The sequence below is a fragment of the Fusarium poae genome, chromosome 2 (assembly GCF_019609905.1).
Source record: "Fusarium poae strain DAOMC 252244 chromosome 2, whole genome shotgun sequence".
In the NCBI taxonomy this organism is placed as follows: Eukaryota; Fungi; Ascomycota; class Sordariomycetes; order Hypocreales; family Nectriaceae; genus Fusarium; species Fusarium poae.
The window spans coordinates 6,882,286-6,899,308 of NC_058400.1; the positions used below are offsets into that span (position 1 = coordinate 6,882,286).

Genomic DNA, 17,023 nt, shown 5'->3' on the forward strand with positions numbered 1-17,023 from the left:
GAAATTCTGCAACACCCCAACCAAGCCTACAAGGATTAAGGCTTTACAGACCGTCCCGAAGAAGTTCATGCGCCAGATGAAAGGGAGTATCCCACCAGCCTTGGAGGGAAAGGATATCCTCCCGGTTTCCCTGCGAACCGCCCGAATATACAGCCAGAAGGACCGTTACCGCCTCTTCACCGTCACCCTGAAGCAACTGGACTACCTGCTTAAGCCTGAGCCAGAGGCATTCGTGCTGCCGGAAGAACTTCGAGAGTTCCAGGACGTTTTCTCGCCTAAGGAGGCAGAGAAGCTACCACCGCACCGATCTGGAGACCACCACATCGAGCTAACCCCAGGAGGAAAACTGCCGTTTGGACCCTTGTATGGAATGTCCCGGAACGAACTGACAGCCCTACGAGAGTGGCTAGACGAGAATCTGCGTAAAGGATTCATCCGCCCAAGCTCGTCGCCTGTAGCCTCCCCGGTACTATTCGTCAAGAAACCCGGCGGTGGTCTACGCTTCTGCGTGGACTACCGAGCCCTGAATAATATTACGGTTAAGGACCGCTACCCGCTCCCCCCTGATCAAAGAATCCCTGAATAACCTGTCTGGTATGAAATACTTCTCCCGTATTGACATCGTATCGGCCTTCAATAATCTGCGTATCAAGGAAGGCCAGGAGTACCTGACAGCATTCCGCACCCGATTCGGATTATATGAGTCACTGGTTATGCCCTTCGGCCTAACAGGAGCCCCCGCGACCTTCCAGCGGTACATTAATGATGCGCTGAGGGAATACCTGGATATATTCTGCACTGCGTACCTGGACGATATCCTGATCTATAGCCGGACCCGAGAAGAACATGTCGAGCAATTAAAGATGGTGCTTGAAAAACTGAGAGCTGCCGGGTTATTCGCAAACCCAGCCAAATGCGAATTCATGGTTACGGAAACCAAGTTCCTAGGCCTTATCGTGGGACGAGACGGCATCCGAATGGACCCTGCAAAGATCGAAACTGTTAAGAACTGGCAAACCCCGACCTGCCTGACAGATGTACAAGCTTTCACAGGATTTGCGAACTTCTACAGGAGGTTCATCCGTGACTTCTCTAAGCTTACAGCCCCGTTGAACCACCTGACAAAGAAAGACGTACCGTTCGTCTGGGACGAAACCTGCGAAAAGGCTTTCCGAGACTTGAAGGGAGCCTTCACATCAGCACCGATCTTACGCCCCTTCGATTGGACGAAGGACGTAATCCTGGAGACAGACGCCTCTGACTATGTATCCGCCGGTGTGCTGTCGCAATACGACGATGACGGAAGGCTGCACCCGGTAGCCTTCTTCTCCAAGAAGCATACGTCCACGGAATGCAACTACGAGATCTACGATAAGGAACTCATGGCCATTATTCGCTGCTTCGAAGAATGGAGACCCGAACTGGAGGGGGCACCCTCACCGATAAAAGTGATCACGGATCACAAGAACCTGGAGTACTTTACGACGACGAAGTTACTTAACCGACGACAAGCCCGCTGGTCTGAGTTCCTGTCCCGATTTAATTTCCAGATCACATATCGACCTGGGAAACAGGGAGTTAAACCCGATGCCCTGACCAGGAGGTCAGAAGACCTCCCTAAAGAGGGGGATGAGCGCTTAGCGCACCAAAGCCAGGTGGTACTAAAGAAAGAGAACTGGCAACTTCCGCCGCTACGAGTCCAGAGAGCCCGCATCCGCCACCCACTACAACAGAACCAACCCGCACCAACACCCGAGGAGCCGTCACTCTCAATAGAGCTACCAGAAGAGATCGACCGCTTGCTGAACGAAGGATACCAGACCGATGAAGACCTGCAGTCGATACTACAAGCCCTCAGGACCGACGCACCGCGACACCCGAAGATTACGCTTGCAGAGTGCAAGATCGTCCAGGAACGACTGTTGTACCGGGACCGCATCTATATCCCGAGCCACGACGCCCTCAAGACCGCCCTGCTGAAAGCCTGCCACGAACACCCTATAGCAGGACACCCAGGTCGTGCCCGCACTTATGACCTGCTTTCCCGGGATTACTACTGGCCCGGAATGTTGGCCTACATCGAACAATGGGTTAAGAACTGCCATACGTGTCGAAGAGCCAACCCAGCCCGAGAAGCGAAGCAAGGTGTGCTGAAACCCTTGCCTATCCCCGAACGAGCCTGGCAACATGTGTCAATGGATTTTATCACACATCTGCCGCCCAGCGAAGGAAATGACGCCATCCTGATTATAGCCTGCCGCCTGACCAAGATGAGACATATCATCGCATGCAAAGGAACCTGCGATGCCGAAGACGCAGCCCATTACTACCTGAAGGAAGTGTGGAAGCTACATGGGCTCCCACAGACTATAGTATCGGACCGGGGACCCCAGTTCGTAGCGGAGTTCTGGCAGAAGCTCACCAAACAACTGTCGATCAGCTCGCTACTATCCACCGCTTACCACCCTGAGACCGACGGACAGACTGAACGCCTGAACGCTGTGTTGGAACAGTACCTGCGAGCCTACGTGTCATACCTACAGGACGACTGGAACCGATGGCTCCCCCTGGCCGAGTTCGCAGCGAACTCCCTGAAATCCGAAACCACCGGCGTATCTCCGTTCTTTGCAAACTATGGATTCCACCCGCGAATGGGCTTTGAACCCACGATTACAGTCAGAGGAACCCCAGCCACTAGAGACGCAGAACAGTTCGCAAAGACGATGAACGACATCCTAGAGCACCTGAGATCAGAAAGCATTGCCGCACAAGCCCGTTACGAAGCCCAAGCGAACCGACACAGACGACCTGCCCGACGATACCAAGTAGGGGGACTCCAGTGTGGCTAGACGCCAGGAATATCAAGACCCTTAGGCCACAGAAGAAACTAGACTGGAAGAACATCGGCCCGTTAAAGATCGGCAAGGTCATCTCCCCGTACGCCTATCGACTGGAACTGCCCGCCAGCATGAAGATACACCCCGTGTTTCACACGAGCCTGCTAAAGCCAGCTGCCACCAATCCGCTGCCCGGTCAGAACGTAGACCCGCCACCGCCAGTAGAAGCCGAAGGAGTGGAAGAGTGGGAGGTTGAAGACATTGTGGATTCCCGATGGGACAGACGAGGCCGAGGAGGCCGCCCCAGGCTGAAGTATACTGTGAAATGGGCCGGATATGCAGACCCAACAGAAGTCCCTGCTGCCTACGTGGAGAATTCTGCAGAGATCGTGGCGAACTTCCACAGGAGATACCCTGACAAGCCCGGACCACAGTAGCCCGTCTCGGCAGAGCTCGATGCTAAAGAGGGGGGCACTGTCACAGCTCGAAGTCAGACCAACCTACCCTAGAGTCACAAGTGGATCAGATCACGTGGCGATAGCGTTATCGCCGTAACCTTAGTCAGACCGCCAGTCAGATCCTGAACGTAGCTCCTTGAGCTACGTCTTGTTAATAGAGCCTGACCTGCCTGCAGTGCCTATCCGTAGCAATAGAACCTATTACGCCCGAAGCGTTCCCTGTCCACCCGTACCGCCGGACTCAGCCCGTGACATTCTTTATAATATTTATTTATATATATTTTTATATAATATATAGTATTATTTTAATAAAATTTAAAAAATATCTTTATAAGTAAAAAATTAAAAAAAAAATAATATATTTATATATTTATTTAATTAATAATAACCTATTAAAATATAATAATATATATTTATATATAGGTTTTTTTTTATAAGCTATATTTAATATATATATATAGATTTAATTTATATATATATAATAATATTATTTAATTTATAATTAATTAAATAATAAATATATTATAATATTTTAAAGTTATAATATATTTAGCTTTTATTAATAAGTTTAAAAATTAAATAGAATTTCTTAAAGGCTTATTAAAAAAATCTTTTTATAAATCTATTAATAATTTAATTAATTATTAAGATATATTTTATTTATATATTACTATTAATAATTTATTCTTAAATATAATATTATTAAATAGTAATATATTTTATTTTATAATAAAATTAAGGGTTTTTAAATATTATAATAATACTTTAATTATTTTTATATATAATTATAATCTTAATATTATTATATTATTAAATATAATAAAAGAGTTTATTTATAAAAATATATAGCTATATTACTTTTTTTATAATTTATATTTATTTAATATATTTAGCTTTAATAAATAATAATATAATTATTAATTAATATCTTAAGCTTTAGCTAATTATTTTATTTTTAATATTAAAGATATATTTAAATATTAAATATTATATTTTAATATTATTAGTTTAATTTAAGTTTATTTATTTTATAATAATAATAAAAAATCTTAAGTAATAAAGTTTAAAGTATATTATTCTCTTAAGATATCTTAAGATCTTTTTAATTATTATTATATAAAATAATTTTAAATTATTTATAAAATAATTATAAAGTAATATATTAAATATAGTATTTAATTTAATCTTAAGTATTATATATATAAATAATTTAATTACTTTAATATATTATATTTTATTATCTTAAGATATAGTAAAATCTTTATTAAATAGTTTAAAATAAACCTTTAAATTAATTAAGATTTAAATTATTAAATAGTTTTTATTTTAAAGTCTATAAAGATTTTCTTAATATATTCTTTTTATAAAAAGAATAGTTTATATTTATATTATAATTAAGTAATAAATATTTTAAGGTAATAATTATATAGTTTAAAGTTTATTATTTAAAATTATTTAAATAAAGCCTTTTTAATATTATTAATATTAAACTTTAATAATTTAATAATAAATAACTTATTAATATAGATAGCTATAATAATATTATTTTAAATAAAGACTTTTATATTTATATATAGTAATATAAATTTAAGGGAAATAAAGAACTTAAATAATATTTTATATTAAATATAAAGTAATTATTTTAATTTATATAATACCTTCTTAAGATAATATTTTCTATTTAACTTATTATTAAAGCTTTTTAATTATTTAATTTAAATTTCTTTTTTAATATTATTATAAAAAAAAGTAATTTTAATATTTATTTATTTTACTTTAAGGTTAAAGGTAATAGTAATTATAAAGATAAGTTTATAATTTATAGGTTTTATAATTAATATAAAGATCTAATAGTAATTAATACTATATTATTATTTAAAGCCTTAAATAATAAAATAAGCCTTATAATATAATATATTTTTATTTATATTATATTTTTATTTATAGATTTATTTCCTTTATAAAGGTTATATATTTACTAGTAAATATATAAAGTATTATATTTTATTATTTTTTAATAACTTTATTTTACTCTTTATTATTTTTATTTACTTATTTTAATATATACTTTATATTACTTATTTATATATCTTTAGTTTAATAATATTTACTTTTTAAGTAAATAGTAATAAATATATAAATATTATTTTAATAAAAAGGTTAATTTTATTATCTTTAATATCTTAGCTAATATTAAATATATAATTTATATTATATATATTTTAATATAGTAAATAAAATTCTAATTAATTTTAAATAATATCTTAAGGTATATAATAAATATTAATTAATCTAATTCTTTATAGAAAAATAATAATAATTAAGTTATATATAAGAGTATATATATCTTAGTTTTATATATTATATTTAATTATATTTAAATTACTTATATTAGAGTTATTTATATATAAGTTATTTATATATATATTAAAGAAAACTATATATAGAATACTTATATATATTATACTTATATATATTATATTTATATATAATTATTAAAGTATATATTAAGGTAATAATAATAATATATTATCTAGGATAAATTATATTTTTAATTATATATTTATAAGTTAATAAATAGTATATAGATTTAAATTTTTCTTTTTCTTATTTTATAATTTTATAAAGTTAATATTATTAATAATAAAGATATTATTATAATTATTTAAGAGAATATAATTATAACTTCTTTAATAGCTAAAAAGATAATAATAAATACTTTTTTTCTTTAATTTTTTTTATTAATTTAATAAAAAAAGTATATATTTATAAGAACTTAAGATATAGAAATATTTAAGGTTTAGTTTATTATTATTTTATACTTTATATAGTATTATTTTTATATATAAGATTAGGCTAATATTATATAGATAATTAATTATCTTAAAGATATATAGCTATTACTTTTTATTTAGTCTTAAGTTTTTTAATATTAAGTTAAGTTTTTTATAAGAATATAATTCTAGACTTTAGTTAGTCTATTTTATTAATATTATTTTATTACTATATAGAGAATCTTAATTTTAAAGTTATTATAGAATAATTAAAGTAAATAAAATATATTTTTTTCTTTATAATTAAAATAAAGGTATTAAATAATTTATATTTAAGTCTTAAGGTTATAGATTAGCTTATAAAAGTATATTTTAAGTTTTAATTTTTACTTAATTAAGAAAATCTATATTATACTTATATAATTATAAATAAAAATAATTTAATAATATTCTTTATTAATACCTGTTAAGGGAAAAGAATTAATAATATTTATATATAGGCTTTCTAATAATTATATTCTTTTTTTAATTAATTATATATATTTTATTTTATATATCTTTATTTTATAGTATAATATATAAGTATATTCTTTTTTAATAAAATAAATACTTAATAATATATATTTAAAGTATTTAATATTTAATTTATTAAGATAAATAAGATATTTATATTATAATTAGAGATTAAAACTATTAATTTAAAAGCTAATTAAAGTAATATCTATTTAGCTATTATTCTTATTAATAATATAAATATTATATTATTTAATTATAATAAGGATAATTTAATTATAATATATTATAATAGCTTTTCTTCTTTTAAATATTATAATAGCTTTTCTTCTTTTAAATATTATAATAGCTTTATTTTTATTAAAAGTAAGAATAGAGATAAGGTTAATATATATATTTAATATATAAAAATATTATTAAAGTAATAGAGATTTAATATTCTTAAGTTTAAGTTTATATATACTTTATTTTTCTAGTATAATTTATATATTTATAATTCTATTAATAGGATTACTATTATATATATCTAGTAATATAAATTTATTATTATATATAACTGAGATTTTAATTATTTTATAAAGAAATAAAATACTTAAGAATAGTAAACTTTAATAATAAAATAATATTATAAGGCTATAAGGCTATACTTTTTAATAAGGTTTAATAAAATTAACTCTATATTAAAGAATAAAAGCTTTATTAAAATTATAATAATATTATATATTTTCTTCTTCTTTACTTAATAAGATTACTAAGAAAAAAGATATAAATTATTCTACCTTAATATATAATATATTAAGCTAACCTAGATTATAGTTATAATATTAATTATATATTACTTTATAATCTAATTAAAAGATAATAGCCTAATAGCTAGGTAATATATATAGTATTTTTAATATATCTATAGCTAGATTATTAAAGCCTTATATATAATCTTAATTTAATTCTAAGGTCTATATACCCTTATAATAAGGGGATTAAAATATATCTTTATAGAATAATTATTATTAATTAAAGATAGTATAATATTAGCTATATTTAGCTATAAAATTCTATAACTCTTTAACTTTCTTATCCTTTAAGGGGATCTATAGTAGATTTAATAGGAGATATAATAATTTAATATAATATATTACTATATTAAAGGTAAGACTAGCTTTATAGAAAGGTAAACTGCTTTTTAAAATATAATAAGTTAATATATATTATAGTTTATAAAACTAAAGGTTCTTATTTAAACTATTAAAAATAAGTATAAGTATTTTAAGTAATAAGAAACTCTATTTAAATTAAAGTTAAATAAAGAAATTTATATATATAGTTAAGAATTCAGTATAAAGTTAAAAAGCTAAAATAAAAGCTAACTTTATTAATATTATAAATAATTAAACTTAATTATATACTTAACCTTTTACTATATTATATAATTACTATAATCTCTTGTAATTATAAGTATTAGTAGTTTTAATAAAGATAAATTTATTATATTAATAGAATATATATAAGGAGGTATTACTATTAAGGATATAGATTTATTAAAGTATTTATACTATCTTAAATAAAGTTAATTAAGATTATAATAAAGTAATATTATCTTATAGTTAAGTCTAGCTAGAGTATTTAATAATAAGTTTATTAATATTAAGGTTATATAATTTAATATAGGCTAAATAAAAGTATATAATTATAGCTAATTTATTTTAATTAATATTTTTATTATTTTATTTTTATTAAAATTAAACTCTTTTTATTCTATAGAAATTAAAGTTATTTAATCTTTTCTTAAGCTCTAGATAGAAAAGAAAATATTATCTATTTAAGTAACTTAGTATTTTATAGTATATATAGTAATAATTATTTTATAAATATATATATTTAAGTTAATAAATAAGAAACTATTTAATTATAAAAGTAATTAAGTTTAATTTAAATTATTATTATATTAAGTATTCTTTTTATTAAGCTTTTAATATAGCTATTTTAAAGATAATAGTAATAGATTTTATATTATTTTAGTTTTATTATAAGATAAAATAGTATTATTAAAAGAAATTCTTATAAAAACTTTAATAATTAAAATTAAGTTTATTAAAGAATTTCTAAATAAAGAAAAAGATTATTAATATAATATATTTTATATAATAATTAAAATTATTTTTAAAGTTTATAGGCTTATTTAAAGTAATTAGTAATATTAATATAGTTATTAAGTATAAATTATTAAAGTTTTATATTAAGTTCTTAAAAAATTATATTACTTTATAATATATAGTTTTATTTAAAAGTTTTAAATAAATTAAATATATTATTTTTTATCTTAAGAATAAAGAAATATAAAATAAAGCTAAATTTATTTTTAATATTATTATAAATTCTATTTTATTTATATTTCTATTTTTATATATAAAATATATTAATTATATTAATTATACTTTTATTTTTTTCTTTAGTTAATTCTTTAATTAATTTAAGATTATCTTTTATAGTTATAAAGAGGTATTTATAGCTTACTATTTTAATTTAATTTATTATTTTAAATTTTTATACTATTTATTAATTTAATATTTTTAGCTTAAAAATTAATAAGATTCTTATTAATTTAATAATTCTTAAATTTAATATATTAATATAATTTAATAGCTAGATATTAATTTAATTTAAAGATATTTTTAAATTTAAAATAAATAATAAGAAATTTAACTTTTAATAAATTATTTAATATAAAAATAAAATATTTTATTTTATAAAAAGAATTTATATAATAAAAGAATTATTTTTTAAAAAAGTAATATATTTTTTTACTATATATTTATATATTCTTATATTAATATAAATATTTTATTTAATATATTAAATATATTATTTTCTTTTAATTAATTAAATATATCTTTTTATAAATTATTATCTATTAAGTTAATTTAAAATATATTTTTTAATATATTTTTTTATAAAGTATTATTAAATATATTAATTTTAGCTTTTAATTTTTAAATATTTATTAAGCTTATAATTAAAAGTATATCTTTATTTATTATATATTTAAATATAATTATAAATAATATATATAATAATAATAATTAATAAATATTATTTAATATTAATAATATATTAAAAATTTTATATTTATAGGCTTTTTTAATAATTTAAATTAAAATAAAAAATTATTTTTTATTAAAGTATTTAAAAATAATAATATAATAAATTAAATATTTTAAATAAAAATAATAATTATATTTTATTATTATAAAAATATATTCTTTTATAATAATTAATTAAATTATTATTTTTATTAAATAAAAATATTATCTTTTTAATTATTATATAAACTTTTTAATAAATTATTAATAAATAGTTTTATAAATATATTAATATAATAAAATAAAATATATTAAATCTTAATTAAAATAATTTAAAATATAATAAAAATAAGAAAAAAATAATATATATATAAGACTTTAGTTTATAGAATTTAAGCTTATAACCTATTATAAGATAGTTACTTAAGTATATTAAAGGTTAAAGAACTAGATATATAAGAGGAACTAGATATATTATAAAGACTATTAATAGATCAGATGAATAAGGATCTGAGATCTTAACAGTATCGTAGACCAGATCGAACTGTTCCTCCCTGTCCTTCAGTATCTCCAAAATACCTTCAGACTTGTAATCGATAGTCTCGTTAGCCCCAAGAGCGCGACAGAACTCGGCGTTGGAGGCTGAACAAGTAGTTGTGATGTGCGAACAACCCAAAGTTTTTGCGACTTGTATCGCAAAAATACCGACACCACCACTGCCGCCGTTGATGAAGACCTTGTCCCCCGATTTGATGTTGGATGCGAGGTATTGAACATTCGTAGTTCCGCAAATTCCGATGCATGCCGCATCCCTCAAAGATACATCATGTGGCACCGCAGCCAAACCCTGCTCCCCAACCACGACATATTCTGCCATGGTCCCACCTGCCGGTAACTCGGTCCTCCCAAAGACACGTTGCCCAATCCCGTAATCTCTTAGTGTAGTGGAAACAATTGTTCCAGAGTAGTCAAGACCTGGTGTGACCGGCTTGGTAAAGATCATGCTTGCTAGTGGCATTTCAGCAACTTTGTAATCCAGATGATTGACGGATGCATAGGCGACTTTGACTAGCGTGTGGCCTCTGGGGAGAGATTCAGAACCCTTGGGCAATTTAGCATCAGCAATGAACTTCAGATTTCTGTCAATGCCATTTTTAATAGTGCGCCATTGAGTGGCCTGCATTGTGAGTGGGATTGTAGTATTTGACGCCATACTCGTGGACTTTTGCCAGCTTTGTCTCTTTTGAAAGGATGAATTATTAGAAAGTGTACTGCAAAAAAGAAACGGCAGAATATTCTCGGGTGGCAATCCCTTATACAATAGCATTAATAGACGATAACGTGTTTGATCAGATCATGGAGTGATATAGGTAGTCTTGGCTGGGGTGAGCTGAGTTCTGATGGACCAATCCAAGTCGAGGGGATCAAGACGGTGGCTGAATATAACCAGTCACGCTTAAATTCCGTTGTGTTCCATGCTGGGCTTATTGCATGTTCATCAAATTGTTGATAGACTGTGCCACCGGATCTTGCTTCCTCCGAATTTCTCAACCCGACTATCATTTGTGGCCGATTTAAGTTCATCTAACATTGCACGAACCTAACGGTTTTTCACAATACGATTTACACTTCCAGCCACATGGGTCTCATATAAACTCAATGCGATGTTTATTCAGTCTATTGTAAAATGGAAGTCAGTTAATGACTAAGAAAGAAGTAAAGTCTATATAATTCGAGAGTCGCCTAAATCACCTTCAACCGGCACTCTGCCTGCTGAACTTCGACTATTTTCTGTCTACCTGTGCTGGCCACAACATTTCGAAAGTGAACTGCCGCTCGTCGTTTTCCCACAGCTTTCATCATGTTATGATTCTAACGGTTTAAGGGTAAGAGGTGTAACCCTCCTCACCAGGCTGGATAGTGCCATTGGAGATAGCGGCAGCGTGTCCGCGAGCCATGTAGCCAGCGATAGGGAAGTACTTTCCAAGCCAAGGGTAGATCTCCTTTGAACCAGGAGTGTTTCTCCAATCCCGCATCAATTCGCAGATGATGGAGAACAAGCTCACAACCTGAACACCAGCGTCGCGCATGCGATCGTTGGAAACATCGCGGATGAGAGGGGTTGTAGTACCGGAAGCCTCGATGTTGGCCCAGACGGAGTAGCCTGCGTCTCGAAGAGACAAGGCGAGGAAGGTGGTGCACACATCAGTGGTGATACCTGCAAGAATGATTTGAGACTTGTTGGTGGCCTTGACAGCGTCTCGGAACTCTTCGCTGTCCCAAGCGTTGACTTGGCCCTGACGTTGGACGAGGGGAGCCTCGGGGTACATTTGACGGATTTCACGCATAAGAGGGCCGTTAGGTCCTAGGAGATATCAGAGACTGCAGTCTTTTCTACATCGACAAAACTTACCCTGATCAGCGGAAGTGGTGAGAATAACGGGCATGTCAAAAGCCTTGCCAATGGCAGCATGGGCCATAGACTGATGGTGGTACAGAGTAGGGTCCCAATCGCGGGTCAGTTGGTAAAGACCCTCCTGGATATCGACAACGAGGAGAAGCTGTACGTTTCAGTATACTGTGGATGACCATATTGAGAGGCTACTTACAGCATCGTCCTTGTCAAGGCGCTCATACTTGTAAGCGGCTTGCTTTGCAAGGGCAGAAGCAGAGAGAAGGCCTGCGGTGATGATGGAAGTGAACTTCATCTTGTCGGGATTGAGAGAAATAGACTTTCTGGGAATACTGGATCTGCTGAGATGGTTGGCTATTCGAACCTGTCGAGTAACTTTTTAGATCTGGGCAGGAACATAGCTATATATACTCGAATTTCTTCCATGCAAGCCTCAGAACTCTGCATCTTTCCCAAGACCACGTCCCCGGTCCTAATCTCGCTGATTCCATACACTGCACCGGGGGTTCGATGCACAGTCGGGCTGAAAGTCCGACTCAGCGGCCGAACCTTTGAAGAAGCATATTGGCCAAACACTCTGAGGATCTGGTATGCCATCGTATAAAGCCACTTGCAACAGTCCCGCAGCCACAGTAAGCTATACGAATATGCATAATATGCGGCCCGCTTGCAAGTGGGTGTATTGTCATACGCTTGTAAGCTGTTTAGAACGGTTTGTCATCATGTAGCTATACCCTCTTCAACCTTTCTCCCCACTCTGCACGAGGTTTAGTCAGCTGTAGTCAACAGCTTTCTCAGCAATTGGATCCATTTTGCATACAACGTGAAGGGAGAATATTCTTTCTTTCATAATATTTACCAATGGATTATTTGCATCGGAGTTATAGCTTTGGTTCCTGTCGTTAGTATGTTGATCTGGACCCTGAGATCAGAGTGGATCTTGATTCTTTGTCATGGCGGGTCGACAAGGAAGTGTTATTTGTGATACATCTAGAAAACCCTGCTTCACCAGGTACCGGTAATGATTAGCGGAATAAATTGCCCGAATATTGTGTTTACTGATGCATACTTGCATAATATTGAATGGCGGAGTTACATGTGGAATTGCAACCATCATGATAGTGTAACACTGCATAAGATCAGAACGAATGTGAAATAAATAAAAAAAAATGGTCAGGCTTACTGAATACTGACAATTGGTTGTTCAACCTTGTCTAATGACAGCGTATCTTGCAGCGCTTTGACTATGGGGGCCTCCCCTCAGGGTACTAGAAAAGTTGGCAGTTAAGCATAAGGGACGAAATTAGTAGGTTGCCTTATGCTATTTAGGCTATGGTTTTAGGTATTTTATTTTTGTATCCTGAAGCGAAGAGGCCATCTTTTCTGCCACCATTCATGGCGGTCTATGTCCTCCTTCTGAGCAAGCCTCGAAGCCACAAAATACGAAAGGTTTCTTTACCCTCCTTCAATATCCCTTCCAATGCTTAAGATCACATATGTAAGACTGATTGGACATCTTGTCGAACCAACGATATCCTCGCAGAGAAAGATTTATTGAGATTGCCAGGCATTTATCGATTGCCTATCAAGCTAGACAATTCATCTTCTTGAGAGGCACGCAAAGAATGATATTGAAATTTGCGAAATACCGAATGTTGATAAAGGTAGCTTCTTCTGAGCTGTGCTATGTTTCACTGGTAGTCTAACAATTCCCATAACTTTCCCAAGATACCCAAGCGGCCTTATACCTCCGTGACTACCAAGTCTTTTACCTCTTTTTGCACAAGATTCTAATAAGATCTAGTCTAGCTTTGGGTCATTCTAGATGCCGAACGAAAATATAAATTACTTTGCGAATACGAAAAATAACAATAAAATCTTTTCTTTTCAACATGACATTCGCTATCAGAGCTCACTACCAGCTTAAAATACTTTTATCGCAAGTGTCTATATGTGTCAGATTGCTACAAGATAGACTAGGGGAATATCTATGTCAGAGATTTGCCAAGTGGTTGTCAGCTTAAATTAAAAGTCATCTACATCCATTGGTTCAAAGTCGATAACTTGCTTACATGACGATATTTAGGATATGCAGAGCCTCATCTCAACCTCGTAAATACTTGTAAAAACTTCCTGGTTAGTGTACGAGTTATTGGGGGTGGGTTAGAGGCATGAATTCAACGAAGATGCGCCTGGTTTCTCACTGTCACCCAGGCGGGATTTACACCATGTGAAACAGTGCGTATTCAGGACTATTACAGTGAGTCGGGCACTGGAATGATGAGAGAGAAATATGCTCAGAACTCTAATGTTCACCTCTCATTGACTAGACTAGATAGATAGAATCTCCAAATGATCCCTTGCTCCGAAATAAATACTATTGACATCTCCCCAGTCTTCCAGGTTCGCAACCGCCTCCGCAAAAGCCATCCGGACCCGTCTCCGCAAAGCAGCTTGCTTCCCTTCGGAACCGCAGTCTATCAATCAACTAACTCACTGTTCAAGTGCGGGGTGATTTGCGTTAGTGATGGTTACAGTTAGCGTAGGCGGGGAGGATCCTTGAGAGGCCCAATTTAGTAGCAGATTTGCTTCGAAACGTGGGGAATGGTCAAGCAAGTTGGCGAAACAGTTGAGCAACATGATTGAATAGTCCAATAGGATGACTTGGGTTTGGCAATTCTGTGATGACAACTGGGAAAGTGCCGAAACAGTTGACGCCAAGGGTTCTACACTTTAACAAATCATAGGTTATGTTTCACAACCCAACCAGCTGCATAGGTAGGTGCACAACCAGCTCAATACATAAGGACAGGTCTTCCCCTCAGTTCAATCAACAAACTCCATCACTCTTCCTCAACTTCTTCTTTTACTCACCTCACAGACTTCATCATGGGCGATATCATTCCTCAATCTATCCCTCGTGCTTCTCGAGCATGGGCAGTCCCCGGCTCAACCAACATCATCCCAGCCAAATTCCCTTCTGCCTCACCAAAACCCACAAGTTCCGACCCGCAAGAAATTGCCACCAGTGTAGTCAACACGTTCAACAAGGCCCTACAGAGCAAAGACTACCCCGCTTTATCTCAACTCTTCACTGAGGACGGTTTCTGGCGCGATCATCTTGCGCTCACTTGGTCCTTCAGAACAGTCCAAGGACCAGACAATATTTTGTCATTTTTGAAGCAATCTTCTCAATCAAAGAACGGTTTCCGTTTGGCCAAGATCGGTCTCGATACCAGCTCCGCAGTGCGAAAGCCTCAATCCATCCCCATTGATGGCAAGGGTGAAGTACAAGGTGTTCAATTCTTCTTCAACCTTGATACTGTTTTAGGTACGGGACTGGGTCTTGCACGATTGGTAGAGGTCAATGGCCAGTGGAAGATTTTCACCTTTTACACACGCATCAATGACCTTAAAGGCCATGAAGAAACTGTCAATGACCACCGACCTCGTGGCGTTGAGCATGGTGGTATGCCTGGACGAAAGAACTGGGCCCAGCGAAGAGCTGAAACCTCTGAGTTCACTAAAGATGATCCAGCTGTTCTAATCGTTGGTAAGCTAATACCATCCAAGCAGTCACTTCTTATTGCTAACAGTCTCAGGTGCTGGCCAGGCTGGTCTCACAGCTGCTGCACGACTCAAGATGCTTGGCGTAGAAGCCCTGGCCATTGACCAGAACGAACGTGTAGGTGATAATTGGCGAAAGAGATATCACCAACTCGTCCTTCACGATCCTGTCTGGTATGACCACATGCCTTACCTCCAATTCCCACCTCAATGGCCCATCTTCACGCCAAAGGACAAACTGGCTCAGTTCTTCGAGGCATATGCCACCCTGCTTGAGCTCAACATCTGGATGAAGACATCTCTTATCGACACCAAGTGGGATGAGTCCTCCAAGACATGGACTGTCACTGTTGAGAGAAAGAAGGATGATGGTACGACTGAGAAGCGAACATTCCACCCTCGTCATATCATCCAGGCTACTGGTCACTCTGGAAAGAAGAACATGCCTGATATGAAGGGTATCTCCGACTTCAAGGGCGATCGTCTTTGCCATTCCTCCGAGTTTTCTGGTGCCAAGGAGAACAGTCAGGGTAAGAAGGCCATCGTCGTAGGCTCTTGCAATTCAGGACACGACATTGCCCAGGATTTCCTTGAGAAGGGCTACGATGTAACAATGGTTCAACGGTCCACCACCCACGTTGTTTCCTCCAAGGCAATCACCGACATTGGCCTCAAGGGTGTCTACAGCGAAGATGGACCTCCTGTCGACGATGCGGATCTCCTCATTCACGGACTCCCCATCCCAGTCTTCAAGGCACTTGCTGTTGAAACCACCAAGAAGCAAGCCGAGTGTGACAAGGACATCTTGGACGGCCTCGACCGCGCCGGCTTCAAGGTTGACCGTGGTCCGGACGGTGCAGGTCTCTTGATGAAGTACTTCCAGCGTGGAGGAGGTTACTACATCGATGTCGGCGCATCTCAGCTCATCGCCGACGGTAAGATCAAGGTGAAGCACGGACAGGAAATCGAGACTGTCCTTCCCCACGGTCTTCGATTTGCGGATGGCACAGAGCTTGAGGCTGATGAGATTGTATTCGCAACGGGATACCAGAACATGCGAACACAGTCGAGGACCATGTTTGGCGATGCTGTTGCGGATAAGGTGAATGACGTCTGGGGTTTCAACGAGGAGGGTGAGATGAGAACTATCTGGCAGAAGAGTGGCCTTCCTGGATTTTGGTTCCATGGTGGCAACTTGGCTATGTGTCGGTATTACTCCAAGCTTTTGGCTTTACAGATTAAGGGCTTGGAGGCAGGATTGTATACTTATGATGATATTTGAGACTCTAGCACGAGATTGTTTTTTAGTTGTTTAAGCATAGTTCAAGAATGAATCATTTTACTGAGATGCAAACTGCTAGCAGTAATAGTCAGGATAAGA

The 17,023-nt window shown here is 33.8% G+C and overlaps 3 protein-coding genes across 3 annotated transcripts; 1 reads left to right on the forward strand and 2 right to left on the reverse strand.

Annotated features, from left to right (window-relative positions):
* Positions 1–10,101: 10,101 nt before the first annotated feature.
* Positions 10,102–10,845, reverse strand: FPOAC1_006335 (uncharacterized protein; the record flags this gene model as incomplete). Its single annotated transcript, XM_044850819.1, has 1 exon — positions 10,102–10,845. The coding sequence occupies one exon, from the start codon at positions 10,843–10,845 to the stop codon at positions 10,102–10,104; it is 744 nt and encodes a 247-aa protein (XP_044709531.1).
* A 697-nt stretch (positions 10,846–11,542) lies between these two features.
* On the reverse strand, positions 11,543–12,370 carry FPOAC1_006336 (uncharacterized protein; the record flags this gene model as incomplete). Its single annotated transcript, XM_044850820.1, has 3 exons — positions 11,543–12,027; positions 12,076–12,223; positions 12,272–12,370. The coding sequence occupies 3 exons, from the start codon at positions 12,368–12,370 to the stop codon at positions 11,543–11,545; spliced, it is 732 nt and encodes a 243-aa protein (XP_044709532.1).
* A 2,594-nt stretch (positions 12,371–14,964) lies between these two features.
* FPOAC1_006337 (uncharacterized protein) lies at positions 14,965–16,924 on the forward strand (the record flags this gene model as incomplete). Its single annotated transcript, XM_044850821.1, has 2 exons — positions 14,965–15,628; positions 15,678–16,924. 2 exons carry the CDS (start codon positions 14,965–14,967, stop codon positions 16,922–16,924), a joined length of 1,911 nt encoding a protein of 636 aa, XP_044709533.1.
* Positions 16,925–17,023: the final 99 nt, after the last annotated feature.